This window comes from Aedes aegypti, chromosome 1 (assembly GCF_002204515.2).
Source record: "Aedes aegypti strain LVP_AGWG chromosome 1, AaegL5.0 Primary Assembly, whole genome shotgun sequence".
NCBI classification, from domain to species: Eukaryota; Metazoa; Arthropoda; class Insecta; order Diptera; family Culicidae; genus Aedes; species Aedes aegypti.
The window spans coordinates 165,814,253-165,832,174 of record NC_035107.1 but is presented as its reverse complement, the minus strand read 5'-3'; the positions used below and the strand labels follow the sequence as shown (position 1 = coordinate 165,832,174).

Genomic DNA, 17,922 nt, shown 5'->3' with positions numbered 1-17,922 from the left:
GAGTCCAAGGGCGATGTGGCTATCATCTCTGAACTATACCGTGTCACGGCCGACGATGGAACTTTATAGCAGACATGACGACAATGTTTGGGCAGTGTGGCGACTCTGCGTGCCCAAATGTATGAAAATACTTCCTGAAACATCCATGGCCTGATAGAAACTGGGTCAGGTAGAAGTTCACCTCTCCACTATTCATCCACGTCGACAGGTTTGGGATGAACCGGTGGGTCCGTCTTCCATTTTCCGCGCAGTCCCACTCGTGCTGCCACCTTTCCATAGATCCGACTCTGGTGATCTTCTGTACGCTTCTGACGTCTCTTCGTTGGTAGCTCTTGATATCCTCCGCCAAAGTGATGCAAATGGAGATCATACCGGCTATAATGCAAGCAGCATCTGACGATATTGTTTTTTACGCACTCGTGACTCGCAATGCCATCAGCCGAAACGCTCTGTTTGGCTTTTCGCGGTTCCACTTTGCTTCTAGTGCCTTGCCCCAAGCAGGAACTCCATACCTCAGTATCGATGACGAGACCTTAACTAGCAGACACCTCGTACTGCTGCTTGGACCGCATAAGTTTGCCATGATTCTCCCTGTTGCGTTCATTGCCCTCTCGGACTTTTCGCATGCATAATGAACGTGGCAGTTGAAATTCAGCCTATCGTCGATCAATACTCCCAGGTGCTTCAACACGCGATTCGATGCAATCACATACCTTCCGACGTTGACCTCCATCAGCAAAGCGGTTCTGCTGTTGCTGACTAACAGTACCTTTGTTTTGTGGTGAGCTGTCTGCAGTTTGACTCCGCTCATCCATCACACCGTCACTCCGTTAATTTTATCCATCACTGACATCTCCACTTCTTCCAGCATCTCGATCATCACCGTTAGTGACACATCATCCGCAAAACCAACAATCTTCACCTTCCTGGGTAGCCACAGTGTCAAGACTCCGTCGTACATCCCGTTTCAAAGAGTCAGACCGAGAATGGAACCTAGATGGATTAACGCCCGCTGTCACATACATTGACTTCTGCCCTTCATTTGTTTCGTACACCAGGATTCTGCTCTGGAAGCATCTCTTCTGGAAAGTAACCTTCGTCAAGGCACTTCACTTGAACATGTCCGAATATGCCAGGATAGAAGCTTTCAGCGCTACGTTCGGTATTCTATCTGGACCAGGCGATTTCTTCGATGTTAGTCGTTTCGCCGCTTATACAAGCTCGTCGTTAGACACAGCCGTTTTTCAGCGATTGCTTCTGGTAACCAGGACGTTGGATCGTGCTTCGGGAAGAGTCTTTCCACGATCAACTTCAGCTTATCTGGGCACATCTCAGCTGGAGTCGAAGGGCCCTTGTTCTTTGCCATAATAACTCGATATCCATTACCCCACGGATAAGTATCTACTTCTCGGCACAGCTCCTTGTAGCAATTAGATTTACTAAGCTTGATCTCCCGTTTGAATTCAGTCCTAGCTTTTCGTACAGCCGTCCTTCGCTCCCTTCTCTCCATTTCTCTCCATGCTCACTGAGGCCGTCTTCTGGCTCTGAAACAAGCAGTGCGAAGCGTGCTAAACGGGTCATTCCACCAAAGCTGGTTACCGTTTGTTCCTCGGCTCCACTATTTGCGGCATAGATGCATCACAAGCCATTACCATCCTTTGTATTAGCTCGGTGGCGTTGATATCCTCGTGCCTCAACAAATAGTTCCTTGTTAAAGACTTTCGTCTTCCACTTCCGCTCACTAGTTATTCTTCCCATTGTTGGCGCAGGGTTCCGTTGGCCGATGCGATAGCGAATCGCTAGATGGTCGCTATGGGCGTACCCCTCACAAACTCAATGATGGATTCCTATCTGTTTCTCCGAAATGTGTTAATGAAGCATTCATTGCACAATCAAACATATAGCTTCGCTAATGCTTCCTGCAGGCATTGAAGTCTCCTGCAATGAGTATTGGCTAACTTTCGATCAATTTGTCAGCTGATTCACCATCTGGTTGAACTGTTCCATTGTCCACCTCGTAGGTGCATAGCAACTGCGTACATCAACAACGTTGATTTTGGCGATGACGAAGCCTTCGCCTGAGTTGCCCACCACTTCCTGGATAGGGAATTTGTCCATAACATGTATCGCGGTCGTTCCCATTCTAACCACCACCCAGTTGCCATTATCAGGTGGAACTTGATACAGCTCAGCAATTATCGCCACGTCACACATATTTTCTACCATTAACTGCTACAACAGCTGCTGTGTGGTGTCGCAGCGGTTCAGATTGATCTGGGTTATATTAATTAATATAGGCCTTCTATTACCCTCTTGTAAGCAGGGCATTTGACCCGTTTGATGGTCGTTTACATCTTCTGGAGTGTATAGCATGCACCTTGGCCTCTGCGTGCAGTCTTTCACAAGGTGAACCATTACCACACAATTCCGGCAGATTTTGGATCTGTCTGGCCCGTTGCAAGCGCCTGCCTGGTGCCCAAAGCTTAAGCACTTGAAACATTTTTCTGCTTTATTGTTCAACCGCGGAGCAAATCTCAATCGGCATTTTGACCATCCAATCGATACTTTGACTACCTCCAATACCTTGTTCGCAGCGGTCATCTTCCTCAATCTCAATCACCATTTGCACGTCACCTTAGTTGCACTGTGACTTAAGTGCAAAGCTAATCTCTTCTTCTGATGTCATTTAGTCCAGATCCTTGCAGACAAGTACAAGCTCTGGGTATAAAACCTTCACTTCTGCCTTATTATTCAGCGATCAATGTGGTCATGAATAGCCAAACTGTCAATTGTAGGATTCTCCTACTCAAAGAGCATCTCAACTTGTTAGGTACGGCGTCCCTCTCCGGCGGCACATGTAGGTTTTTCTTTCTTCTTCTGCTTTTTTGTACTTCCTTCCGCTTTGCTGGTTTTTCTCCCTTCTGCCAACGACTTTTCTCCACTCATTCTCCCGTGGAGTGGCGTTAGAACTGCGCATCTCTCTTGAAGCGGCGTCCATAGTATCCTGGGGATTTTTTTTTTATTATCGTACAAATTGGGCCGATGGGTCTCAAATTTTCATGAAACTTTTTCCACAGGCAGGGCTCATGGATATATGAATATAAAAAATTGAGAAAAATTCAGGGTCGCCTATTTTTCCGGAAAACTCAGGTGGATTTTTTTTTTGTTTTCCCTTGACACTACTTACTTTGAAAAATCATAACTCAAGAACGAAGCATCGTAGAAACAAAGTTTTTATATGAAAATTTAAGCAGTTTTCTCAAAAATCCAAAAAAAAATATGAACTTGAAAAAGTTTTCCACAAAATTTTCCACCGTTGGGAAAATTCGTAAAGAAAAGCCGGAAAAACTATGCCCGAACTCGTGGAAAAATTTCAAAAACAAAATATTTTCGAGAAGGTAATTTTATAAGCTTTAATCACTGAAATTTTTGGAATGCACTTTTTTTTCGTTTTTGAGTTATGGCCAATTTTGTGAAAAATGTCCAGATGTGCCATATAAGACTTTTCTTTGAAAAATCATAACTCAAGAACGAAACATTGTAGAAACAAAGTTTTTATATGAAAATTTAAGCAAATTTTCTCAGAAATCCAAAAAAAAATGAACTGGAAAAAGTTTTCCACAAAATTTTCCACCGCTAGGGAAATTCATAAAGAAAAGCTGGAAAATCTATGCCCGAACTCGCGGAAAATTTTTATTAAAATATTTTTGAGAAGGAAACTTTATAAACTTCAATTCTAGTAACTTTTAGGATGTACTTTTTTTGTTCCTGAGTTATGGTCAATTTTGTGAAAAATGACCATATTAGCTTTTCTTTGAAAACCCATATTTCAATCGAAGCATCTGAAAAACAAGGTTTTTTTTATCAAAGCAATTGCAAATTTTCTAAAAGATCTGAAAGAAACGATATGGGATTTGTTTTCATGAAGTATAAGTCGGATTGGATTATGTTTTTTATGAAACATTACACCGTTAAGCAAAGCTGAAAAAACTGTTTCTTTTCCATTCCAAGGGATTCTTTCTTTTCTATGGAAAAATAAGATTCTTTTTATATTTTTCTTTAATTTTATTTATTCAATTATTCAGTACATAACTCACATTTTATCTTAAAACTATCTATTTTTTCAACCTGGAAGATTGCCTTTGGTTGCTACCACCAGAAGATTTTCGTTTCTTTGTAGTATTAAGAACAAAGCGACAGCATGCTTTCTTGATTTTCATGTGCATCTGAGAATTCACTCGCAAAAATGCTTCGTTCGTCTTTTGGAATAAATGAATGATATTTTTTTGTTCCAGGTATTGGAACAAGGTTATAAAATCTCTCCTGAAGTAATTTTTCAGCCTCTGAATAGTCATTTTCAGTTGCATAGATGAATTCCCAATTTTTTTTTAAATTGGTCTTTCACCTTTTGCGACACAGCCCAGTCAAAAAATTGTTTGGCGTTATTAATTTCCGCTGACTTTCTTATACTAGTATCTCTAGCTATTCGCTTAATATTACCACCGATACCATCACATGGACCTTTTCCATGTGAGGTTGGGAAAAAGTGCCATTCTGCTCTAAATTTAAAATCATTTTCATGGTTGCATACATTTTTGAAATTTGATTTATTTTTGTACTACTCTCCGCAACCATCAGAAAGATAAATGATTTTTTCAAGCTCAGGAAATTTATTTTTCAATCTTGAAATTAGTTTTGTTTGAAAAGCATAAACTGATGTCGTGTTATGCTTTTTTATGTCAGCAATTACAACAAAATTTAAGACTTTGATCGAAGATTTGTCTTTGTAATAAATTACAAATGGATGTATTGTTACTTGAGGTCGTACAAAGTAATGGCGAAATCCATCTGGCACATTATTTCTTTGTTTTCAACTAGTGATTCCTTTTTAGCTCTTATAAATTTATTTTGTTTATCTACTTTGAATTGATGCACAAGAAACTTCTCTGTGAGATTTTTCAAGTTTTCTATAAAATCATTTACATTTTCCTCTTTGTTGATAATTTCACAACGAGGAGAAATAATCCAAAAACAATACTTAGCTTCTTCAACGTTGTTTTCATCTAAGCGATTGGCAACAAAATCTAATTTCTTTAATTTACAATCCTCACAGGACCTCAAGTAACAATCATCTGTACTATCTGGACATATCATTTGACTAGTCAAAAAGATGTTAAGTTTTTTTTTCTGTATTATGAACTTCAAAGCAATTAGTTTTTTTCAATGCATCAACCATGAATTTCATATTCTCATGTATCATGCAAACACAAACATTCATGGCCGATGAATCCTTTGTATAAACACATTGTTTTGGTTTAAGTTTCCAGAACGATGTGAATGAGAAAGATTCCAGTTCACTCTTACAGGTTTCCAAATATTGTTTATATAAAGTATCCAAAGGGTCAAGCAAAAGGCGTTTTTGAACATTTTGGCGCACTTCATTGGGTAACTTAATAGATATGGTATCTTTCAAGCCAGGAAATGGCCGACTGATATCATCCCTTAGGTAAAAATTTGAAACTATGTCTTGGACATCTGATCCATGCGAGGGTCGTCCTACTTTTGGAAGTGGTTGAATCCCTAAATTGTATTTTTTTGATTCAGTTATAACGTGTTGAGACACGTCAAAATGAGCTTTAACTTTGGCATATGACCAATTCCTAGGAAGTAATTTTAGAAGTTCAATTTGCTTGTTAGGTTCGGCTTTTGTAACAGCTGAGTTCAAATTTAATAAAACGGAATAAAAATCCTCTGTAACATCGACAATATTAGGCGGAAACCAAGTCTTTATTTTACTCAAAAATTTGATTGAACATTTCGTCCATAGAAGCATTGCGATAGTTACTACTAGAAGCATCCAAACGTGAAGATTTTACTTGAAAAGAAATTTCCAAGAATTTAGCAAGCTCTTGTATTCTTTGTACATTATTTACAGAACCAACTGACTCACCCGAGGAAGGAGTTTCCTTTGGCGACGCCAACGAAGATAGTGGTGAAACTTGTTCCTCAAACGCCATTGCTTCTGGAAGATCCGTTACGAGAGCCTTCTGGTCACCGGTAATGGAGCACTTCACGCAAATTTTCATCTTTTCCGTAATCCGCCGAACTCCATTCGAATGAAGCTTACTGATGAGGCCTTGGCTGATCGATCGTAGATTTGTCCTTACTGATTTGGTGCCGTCCAGTCCGAAGGGGTTACAGCATAAAGAATTGTATTCGTATTATTGGTAATGGACAAATTTCAACAGCTTCGGGAAAACTTTTTTCACTTTACAAAAAATAATAACGAGGAATATACAGCTGATAGACAACGCTTGCACTTTCTCACTGCTCTTTGTTAGTTTTTGGTAAACTTATGATTCTCAAGCCATTTCAACGCTTTAAACTTGAATTGGTAAATACCTATTTGTCATATTGTCTACCCATTTATTTAACTGTCAATTTTGTAGTTACCTAACAGGAAAAAATTGCCTACATTCTGATTGAAGAAAACTTTGTTTCTATGTAGTTTCGTTCTTAAGAAATTTTGTTTATGACCTTATAAATTTGTAAATATATGGTTCAAACAGCTCATCCTAGCAATATTTGATCATGTTTAAGGAACGAAAAATGAGCGTATTAAAAAATATTGTAGGATTGGATCTTATTGATCGCTTCAAATATACTTTATTTGAAAGCTGGAATAGCTAATCGGGTTTTCATTATTTGTTTTCATAAACAGTGAAAAATGTCCTGGGAAACTGATTCCATTTCAAAAATTTCATATTTTTGAGAAAATTTAAATCCGGTTCAACAAGTCATGATGAGTCTTGAGTCATAATTTTTAAACAAAAAGGCATGTATGGCAAATCTTTGCATTTTTTTACATAATTGACCATAGATCAGGAAATAAAGAAAAGTACATCCTAAAAGTTACCAGAATTGAAGTTTATAAAGTTTCTTTCTTAAAAATATTTTATTAAAAAATTTCCGAGAGTTCGGGCATAGATTTTCCAGCTTTTCTTTATGAATTTCCCCAACGGTGGAAAATTTTGTGGAAAACTTTTTCCAGTTCATTTTTTTTTTTGAATTTCTTAGAAAATTTGCTTAAATTTTCATATAAAACTTTGTTTCTACAATGTTTCGTTCTTGAGGCTTTTCTCTACGAATTTTCCCAACGGTGGAAAATTTTGTGAAAACTTTTTCCAGTTCAAATTTTTTTTTTTTGATTTTTGAGAAAATTTGCTTAAATTTTCATATAAAAACTTTGTTTCTACGATGCTTCGTTCTTGAGTTATGATTTTTCAAAGTAAGTAGTGTCAAGGGAAAACAAAAAATTTCCACCTGAGTTTTCCGGAAAAATAGGCGACCCTGAATTTTTCTCAATTTTTGTTTATTCATATATCCATGAGCCCTGCCTGTGGAAAAAGTTTCATGAAAATCTGAGACCCTTCGGCCCAAACCCGTACGGTAATAAAAAAAAATCCCCTTCTGTCACGTCTGTTTCCTGGATCCACCTGGTCTCCCATCTCCCGGCGAGGGTCTGCACGGTCATCTCTCCAAACCGCTATCTCCACCCGTGATAAGTAGTCACCCTCGTGCCAGGGGCCTTCCTTAGCCGAGTGGTTAGAGTTTGCGGCAACAAAGCAAAGCCATGCTTAAGGTGTCTAGGTTCGATTCCCAGTCGGTCCAGGATCTTTTCGTAATGGAAATTTTCTTGACTTCCCTGGGCATAGAGTATAATCGTACCTGCCACACGATATACGAATGCGAAAATGGTAACTTTGGCAAAGAAAGCTCTCAGTTAATAACTGTGGAAGTGCTCGTAAGAACACTAAGCTGAGAAGCAGTGAGAACGTTAATGCCAAGAAGAAGACCGTATGCAGCCAATATACCATAATTAATATCTCACAACAATCGGGCCTAATGAGTCGAATGGCATTCCTGATGAAAGGCTAGTGCTTTTAACATGGCACGAGTCGGTTGTACAGATTTTTAGGGATTAAACAGCGTCCAGCATTAATCCCCGCCACGTCTTCTTAGCAGATTCCGCTTGGGCTGACTGGTCCCGGTCGTTCCTCTAGAGAAAAACCAAATGGTGTTTTTTATTGACGCTTTCCCCTCACGTCAAGCGTGTCTACATCAATCCTTAGAAACACTAGCCCCGTGTGCGTGTCAACACTACAGACGAAGAGATACCGCTTCCGACTGAACTGTACGTTCATATTGATAAAGGCAGTCTATGTGATAGCATGGTTGATATCTGTAAACCTTCGCTAGTTGGTAAATGGATGAGCATGGCTACCATTGGTACCTCGCGTACCTGAAGGAATGAAATAGACCCCTCTGTGCGGTCCTTAGCCTCTTGCCCAGCAACTCCTATCCCTACTTCCTCGCGGTACTGGCCGGGGTACGAGTAACCTTAGAGAAGATCGGGTAACCAACCCCCGGTGGAAACTTTAGTCATATGCTGACAGGGAAGGGAGGGTTTGCTCTTGCTTTTGCTTCTGCAAACCTGGAGCGTCTGTACTCCATGTTAGGAGCGGCTCACAACAACGTCTGTTCCCTATGTCAGGGGCGGCTGATCATCGTCCGAGTGCCAGAGAAGGACTCTAAGCTAAACTGCACACTATGGCCCTCCTAAAATTAAGGGGAAATGGTCCTCCGGAAATCTAGGGGGTTGGTGTCAGGCCCTGCAAGCCAGCCGTAAAAAAATCAAGCAACGAATAATCAACGAGAGAATGCGAACCGGGGCAATCGGCGGAGACTACAGCGACGTAGAGGAACTAGCGATAGGAAGCTCTGTAAGTTGAACTGTAAATCTCTCAACTTCATCGGGAGCACACGCATACTCGTTGACGTACTTAAGGACCGCGGGTTCGGCATCGCAGCGCTGCAGGAAGTGTGTTGGAAGGTTTCAATGGTTTGAACGTTTAGAGGTAACCATACCATCCACCTGAGCTGCGGCCACACACACGAGCTAGGAACAGCTTTTATAGTGATGGGTGATATGCAGAGGCGCGTGATCGGGTGGTGGCCGATCAATGAAAGAATGTGCAAGTTGAGGCTCAAAGGCAGGTTCTTCAACTTCAGCATAATAAACGTGCACAGCCCTCACTCCGGAAAGCACTGATGATGATAAAGACGCTTTTTACAGGACCTATCGTGGCGCTAACATCGACTCTGACCACTATCTGGTGATGGTGAAACTGCGCCCAAAATTAACAACGTAAGGTACCGACGGCCGCCCCGATATGACCTAGAGCGGCTTAAGCAACCGGATGTCGAAGCTGCATACGCTCAGCACCTCGAGGCTGCATTACCGGAAGAGGGTGAGCTGGATGAAGCCCCTCTTGAGGACTGCTGGAGAACAGTAAAAGCAGCCATCAACGATGCAGCTGAGAGCAACGTCGGGTACGTGGGACGGAGTCGACGGAACAATTGGTTCGATGAGGAAAGTAGGCAGATTTTGAAGGAGAAGAATGCAGCGTGGGCGGTCATGCTGCAGCAAGGGATCCGGCAGAACGTGGAACGTTATAGACGGAAACGGCATTAGCAGTCCTGCCTCTTTCGAGAGTAAAAACGCCGCCTGGAGGAGATGGAACAGCTGTGCATGTCTCAAGAAACGCGTGAGATCTATCAGAAGTTCAACGCATCCCGCAACGGCTTCTTGCCGCGAGCCGAGATATGCAGGGATAAGGATGGGAGCGTTTTTACGGACGAACGTGAAGTGATCGAAAGATGGAAGCAGCACTTCGACGAACACTTGAATGGCGCTGAGAGCACAGGCAATGAAAAACGATACAACGGAGGAAATGCGTTCGTCAGTACTGCGGGCGATGGAAACCAACCAGCCCCCACTTTGAGGGAGATTGAGGATGCCATTCACCAGCTCAAGAACAATAAAGCTGGTATCGGAGCTGAACTCATAAAGATGGGCCCGGAGAGGCTGGCCATTTGTCTGTACCGGCTGATAGGCACAATCTGGAAAACAGAACGGCTACCGGAGGAGTGAAAGGAAAGGGTAATATGCCCCATCTACAAGAAAGGCGACAAGTTAGATTGTGAGAACTTTCGAGCGATCACCATTATAAATGCGGCCTACAAAGTATTATCCCAGATCATCTTTCGTCGTCTGTCACCTGTAGTAAACGAGTTCGTGGAAAGTTATCAAGCCGGCTTTGTTGACGGCCGATCGACAACGGACCAGATCTTTACTGTACGGCAAATCCTCCAAAAATGTCGTGAACACCAGGACCCAGCGCATCACTTTTACATCGATTTCAAGGCGGTATTAGACAGTATCGACCGCGTAGAGCTATGGAAAATCATGGACGAGAACAGCTTTCCCGGGAAGCTCACGAGACGGATAAGAGCGACGGTGGAAGGTGTGCAAAATTGTGTGAAGGTTTCATGCGAACACTCCAGTTCGTTTGAATCCCGCCGGGGACTACGACAAGGTGATGGACTTTCGTCCCTGTTGTTCAATATTGCGCTAGAAGGTGTTATGTGGAGAGCCAGGCTTAACAGCTGGGGTACGATTTTTACGAGATCCAGTCAATTTGTTTGCTTCGCGGATGATATGGACATTGTCAGCCGAACATTTGGAAAAGCTGGCAGACCTGTACACCCGCCTGAAACGCGAGGCAGCAAAAGTTGGACTGGTGGTGAATGCGGCCAAGACAAAGTGATGCTAGCTGGTGGGGCTGAGCGCGACAGGGCTCGCCTAGGTAGCAGTGTTACGATAGACGGGGATACTTTCGAGGTGGTCAACGACGATGGCAAGAAGCGCAGCGGTACTTCACGTAGCGAACAGTACATGGCTCTGAGTCATCGGGGCACTGATGAACTGGAAATAATCTCCAACAGAAATCGCCCGACTTACCTCACTCGAAAAGTCATTCTGTTGAAGAGAGAATATAAAGGAGATCATCGGGCGCGATCGGGGTATGCTAGATCCTCTGCCGGCGACTAGACCAAGAATAGCAGGCGTAGCGTAGTGTCGGTAATAAGTCGTCTGGACGCCTGCAAATCGGAAGTCATCTTCCAAATGGAATTACCGACCCAACCCTGGCACTTGGTCAAGCAACATCGAGTCGGAGAAGGGTGGTTCACCGTCGGGGTCAAACTGATAAGATCGCGAGACTGAAATTTATTCCAAGCTTATCTGAAATGGTCGCTACTTGTTAAATATCTCAAGAGTACCATATGAAACATCTGGTTATGCTTTTAACAGTACTTCTTGACATATGAATTGAATGTTATGTTGGAATCGAACTAATAATGAAAAGAATAAATCTTCAAAATTTGAATATGGTTTCTAACAGTTTGATTTCCTGTACAATTTTTGACTATTTCATTCTTAAAATGTGTGTTCAAAATAAGCATTTGAAAAAACTTTTTTTCGCAAGGTTTTATTTTGCTTGCCATGATTCTGATCCAGTGGAGATGCAATGCCACAGAATATGAAAAGATTTGTACACATATTATTCCAACAAATTCTCATTATGTTAAAATTTGTTTGACCTGCTTTTAAATGTGAGAATATGTAGCAAACTATGACAAGAAATATCTTCAATTCAAAATCAAATGGCTTAATTGCACATAATAGCTTTTGCTGTTAAGCAAAATCGCGAGCATCCTGCGCATTCATATAAGTGAAAAAACTTTCAAAACGGGGAGTCTTGGTACAAAACGGGGGAAAACTCCCATGGATACGATAGAACAAAAAAAGTCTTCCATATATCGTCAAGACGAGTAAGTGAGCCTTTAATGCCCCTCCTCTTTGAAAAGTTGAAGTGGCTTACAGCGTGTGAAGAGCAGCTTTTCTCCTTCGGTGCTTTTGTTTTTTTCAGCACGGCATGATTTGGGGATATCAACCGTAGAATAGCGCCAGAGAGGGATGAAGGAATCGTATACGATTGTTCCTTCAGTTTTCTGCTTTAAAGCCGTTGATAGATTGACTCTGGCTTTTGTTCTTTCCGTCAGTAAGTCACAAAGTACCGTCGCAGCGTAGTCTGCGTTCTGAGTTTTCCCCCTAGAAGAGCTTTTGGCAGTTATTGCTTTTTATTCACAACATCCGAAGGGTTCTCGCACTGTTTGTGGAACATAAAGGGAAGAAGGCGTAAAACGAAAGCTCACGGTTGTTTGATTTCCCATCACCGGAGGATTGATGTAATTGGATCAGTCGTTTGAGAGATATGCTGTTGAAGCTGGCACTTCGGAAATTAGCCAGGAATATTGTTCATTCAACATCGCGTTGAAGTATAAGCCGGGATCAAGGGCAATTTCATGGTTCGTGTAGCGCCGACCGCAAATGGTCTCTTAATAATCTGAGAAACCATGACAGACAGCGTTTGAGATGGGATTTAAGGTCAAGGTCCATTATGGCCATTTTCCCTGGTAGTATAATCCCCTACTTTTAAAATCTATTTAAGCAATCTTTCTTTACATGAGCCAAGAGTGTGCGTGGACATAATTGAAAAATTGTGGTTTCTCCAGAACAAAAAATTCGGCCATACTACTGAGTAGTTTAAACTGCAATGCAGCATATTAAGAAATAAAAGATTACAATATCGAGACAGCAAAATTTCAGATTGGAAACACGTTCAATCTTTCGGCTAAAAATCAATGATTTATTGTCCATTCTACCTCGGGCGTTCTGTTTATACTGCCCTTGGTACCCCTACTCTTACTTCTCCGATGGTGCAAATGGTTGAGCAAGAGTACGTTTTTTATCATTTTCTATTCTTATGCAAAGCAAGCTAAAAATAGTCTTGGTACATAAATAGGGGGCATATAAAACAAGATTTTTTTTGATGGACATCTCAACCGAAATAACCCATGTCAATGTCAAAAAATGTTTGGAATTCGCAACAAATCACTTTCCATGAAGTGGAAGCGTTAAGTGAGATATGATTTCGACGAGACATGTCTCTTGGTTGTTTCCAGTATTAGATGATTCAGTTGAGATTTAAATATTTTGCACCATTTTGCATCATCACAATCCAAGGTATCCAGTTTGTCTAGCGAGCACTAATTTTAAATCTGTCATTTAGTGTTTTGCAACAAGCACTTCCGCAGTAATTAGCTGTGACTTTCTCTAGTAAATTAATCAAAGTAAAGAAACAAATACAATTTAATTCATTATTAATAAAACATACAATAGTTTAATGAAATAACTATAATATTTTTCAAACCGATGCTTCAATTTCTAGGACCTCTAAAAAATCTAGATTGCAAATATATCTAATCATCTCACATAATCTCACTTGATTCTTTGTTGACATCTCATTTGCAGGGTAATGAACTCCACCACAACGTCACAGCCGGTATCATATTATCAGACCACTCGTTAGCACTGCAAGGCGTTTCTCGAAACCTGGCTGGTGAATATACTTGTAAAGCAGCCAACACCGAAGGTCGGGGAACCAGCAATCAAGTTGAACTGCGTGTACGATGTGAGTATCTTCTCATATTAATTAGCCTAATTAACATGAAAATCTGCATTACTTAATCTTAAATACATTAAATGTCTTAAATTTATTTCAATATTGTCGAACATTGCACACTGGTCCAGGAAGCTAATTTAGGCGGACATGAGGTTTTCGTCAAGATTTATTGATTTTAGAGCCATAGTTTATTCTGAGAATATGTTCAGAATTTTCTGTACTATAAAATGTACGGAACAAATTTTTTTTTACGGTGATCGCAAGAGTGACGTATACGCCAACTTTTTTATTTTAACGAATCGTAAGTTGGTATGTTCAGCAAAGTTGTAGCAAATGGTCATAGAAACAACTTTGCCGAACAAACTTTTTCTCGGTTTTGCTTCAGAGCCGAGATAATTAAGTATTTTTAATAAAAAATCGTTTTTTGCTCTTAAGTGTTGTATATTTTAGTTTTATTGGCCTACTATGTTCTACAAAGTTTTTATACTTATCATTTGCTACAACTTTGCTGAACATACCAAAGTTGTATTTCTTATGGTTTTCATGTTATTTGAGTTTTTCATCTTAAAATTAGCTATTTTGTATGCCTTGTATCTCAACTATGAGCACCTCAAAAAAATATATCTTTCCACCAAATGATTTTGCAGTCCTTCAAGTACCTGTGAGCAAAATTTGGAGAAGATGATATTTTTCTATCTCGTTTAAAATCGATTTTACTAATAGACGATATGAGATAAATCCATATTTATTGAATATTCATACATGCTCAACTCACAAAAGTCATGGCTACCTAAGCATATCAAACCAAAGGTAACACGTGTATTTATATAGAAATATAAAGTACATCGTTTTTCAGTTGTTTTCGATTAACTTAAAGGCTTCTTCAAGAAATTCATCGTCTTTTCCTCTACCAGTATTTAACCTATTCTTAAGCAAGATCACCGGGTTGGAAGTCAACATAAACCGTATCAAATACATATACAAAATTTACAGTCCGATTGAATTCTGTGGCATGATTTTCCCAGAATCTTCTGATGCATTCCACGTTTCATGTTTTTCTTTGGTAATGCAGCATGCCGGACAACACCACTTCCGTGCAATAGTTGTAGACGTATCAGTAAGTGTAACAGCATTCTAAAGGATCGCCACGAAAAGCCCTCAAAGGAAGGTTAGGGCTGAGACTGTACGAACCTCTTCCAGCTGGTAGGAACTCAAACGGTCGTAACACGGCATGCCGCTTTTTGCGGGAGGTAGATATTGTGTATTTCTTTCACTACTGGACTGCGAAGTGCGGCCTCAAAAGACCGAAAGTGTGAATAAAAGTGAGGTATTGCATTGAATCCTATTGGTGTCCTCAGAACACTTATTCTTCGATTTACGAAGAATAAGTCCCCCAAAGACACCTACCCGATTTGATTCAATTGCGCACTTTTGTTAGCGTTTCCGCACTTGTAATAACTTATTTTCGCGGATCTCAATCATTTTAAAAGTAGTCAACTTTAATCGGAAGATTAACGAGGAGGCATTTGAACTGTTTTTGTCAGAAACATACTGTTAGTATCGCCAGTTCTACGATTGGTACGTACTCTCTCCAATGGTGCAAAAACTACTTTCGCATGTAGTGATGTTGTCCGGCATGCCGCCGAAAAAGCATAAAAAATGCGGAATAAATCCATCAAAAGATTCTGGGAAAATCATGCCACAGAATTCAATCGGACTGTAAATTGTGTATCTGTATTTGATACGGTTTATGTTGACTTCCAACCCGGTGATCTTGCTTAAGAATAGATTAAATACTGATAGAGGAAAAGACGATGAATTTCTTGCAGAAGCTTCCAAGTTAATCGAAAACAACTGAAAACGATGTACTTTATATTTCTATATAAATACACGTGTTACCTTTGTTTTGATATGCTTAGGTAGCCATGACTTTTGTTAGTTGTCTGGATTTATCTCATATCGTCTATTAGTAAAATTGATTTTAAACGAGATAGAAAAATATCATCTTCTCCAAATTTTGCTCACAGGTACTTGAAGGACTGCAAAATCATTTGGTGGAAAGATATATTTTTTTGAGGTGCTCATAGTTGAGATACAAGGCATACAAAATAGCTAATTTTAAGATGAAAAACTCAAATAACATGAAAACCATAAGAAATACAACTTTGGTATGTTCAGCAAAGTTGTAGCAAATGATAAGTATAAAAACTTTGTAGAACATAGTAGGCCAATAAAACTAAAATATACAACACTTAAGAGCAAAAAACGATTTTTTATTAAAAATACTTAATTATCTCGGCTCTGAAGCAAAACCGAGAAAAAGTTTGTTCGGCAAAGTTGTTTCTATGATCATTTGCTACAACTTTGCTGAACATACTAACTTACGATTCGTTAAAATAAAAAAGTTGGCGTATACGTCACTCTTGCGATTACCGTAAACAAATTTTTGTTCCGTACATTTTGTAGTACTGAAAATTCTGAACATATTCTCAGAATAAACTATGGCTCTAAAATCAATAAATCTTGACGAAAACCTCATGTCCGCCTAAATTAGCTTCCTGGACCAGTGTGCATTGTCAAGAATCAATGAGCAGGACAGAGATTTGCACCGAATGTCTATTGTATATCCACCTTATAAATTCATCATAATTGATTATCATAAATATGTTGTTGTTTTTCTTCTTTTTTCGCTCTTACAAGCGTTAATTTTCCAGGAAGCTTTATGAAAATTTTTAGTTTTTTACTCTCGTGGAGACAGACTTCATAAAACAGTTTTTTTTTAATATAAAGTATTATTCTAGATTTTTTTTTTGCAATTAGAATTCAATATCAGCATTACGATGATCATACACTAAAACCTCAATTTACGAAGTCTTTTTTAATGCTACCTCAATTTAAGTCACTTTTTTTACGAAGTAAACTCAATTTAAGTCACTTTTTTACGCAGTGCGTAAATTGAGTATTGACAATTCTGTGGGAAATCATTGACCTCCGGTTTGGGAAAACCGTTGAAAACCCATACAATATGAGTATTTTTGGAACGAGCACGACGAGGGGATGACGAAAATCGATGTCCGACGCCATTTTGGAATCCAAGATGGCGACCTGTGGTTTGAAAAAATCATTGGAAACCCATACAATATGGGTATTTTTGGAACGGGCACGACGAGGGGTGACGAAAATCGATGTCCGACGTCATTTTGAAATCCAAGATGGCGACTTATGGTTTGGGAAAACCATTGGAAACCCATACAATATGGGTATTTTTGGAACGGGCATGGCTAGGGGATGACGAAAATCGATGTCCGACGCCATTTTGGAATCCAAGGTGGCGACCTCTGGTTTGGGAAAATCGTTGGAAACCAATACAATATGGGTACTTTTGGAACGGGCATGACTAGGGGATGACGAAAATCGATGTCCGACGCCATTTTGGAATCCAAGATGGCGACCTGTGGTTTGAAAAAATCGTTGGAAACCCATACAATATGGGTATTTTTGGAACGGGCACGACGAGGGGGTGACGAAAATCGATGTCCGACGTCATTTTGAAATCCAAGATGGCGACTTCTGGTTTGGGAAAACCATTGGAAACCCATACAATATGGGTATTTTTGGAACGGGCATGACTAGGGGATGACGAAAATCGATGTCCAACGCCATTTTGAAATCCAAGATGGCGACCTCTGGTTTGGGAAAATCGTTGGAAACCCATACAATATGGGTAATTTTGGAACGGACATGACTAGGGGATGACGAAAATCGATGTCCGACGCCATTTTGAAATCCAAGATGGCGATTTCTGGTTTGGGAAAATCGTTGGAAACCAATACAATATGGGTATTTTTGGAACGGGCACGTCGAGGGGATGACGAAAATCGATGTCCGACGCCATGTTGGAATCCAAGATGGCGACCTCTGGTTTGGAAAAATCGTTGGAAACCCATACAATATGGGTATTTTTGGAACGAGCACGACGAGGGGATGACGAAAATAGATGTCCGACGCCATTTTGGAATATGGCGACCTCCGGTTTCAGAAAATCGTTTGAAATTCATGCAATATGGGTATTTTCACCTAAACTCCAATCAACGAAGTCTGTTTTTACGCAAATTCAATAGACGTCACTTGTTCCACGAAGCAAATTCATGAACATCAGTACAGATCAGTACATTGATCCATTTGCTTATATTAAGGCGAAGTAGGCCGTCTTTGAAATTTGTAGTGGACATCGATGATTGTGGCCAAAACCGTCTCACGATTGCGAATTAAAGAAAATCACTAGGTTTTGCACTGACATTGCTGAAAATGTATCAGCTTATTTTCAATATGTAAGCTCAAGTAGTGATACTTTTATGAATCAATATTACTTAAGATGACTGAGTTTTATCACTTTGAAATTACAATCTGGAAAACCAACAAGGCTACCAAACCGAATGACGGGCTACTCAGCCTTAAGAGTTTATATTTTATGCTATAAATAAGTTTCATC

General features: G+C 40.0%; 1 protein-coding gene across 1 annotated transcript in view; it reads left to right on the top strand.

The window, feature by feature from the left end:
* The window catches only part of LOC5570293 (hemicentin-1), a 409,353-nt gene that overhangs the window by 280,219 nt on the left and 111,212 nt on the right, over nucleotides 1-17,922 (top strand). Inside the window, exon 9 of the mRNA XM_021853033.1 lies at nucleotides 13,280-13,439. Coding sequence (XP_021708725.1) covers nucleotides 13,280-13,439 — 160 coding nt within the window. The remainder of the gene's footprint in view (nucleotides 1-13,279; nucleotides 13,440-17,922) is intronic.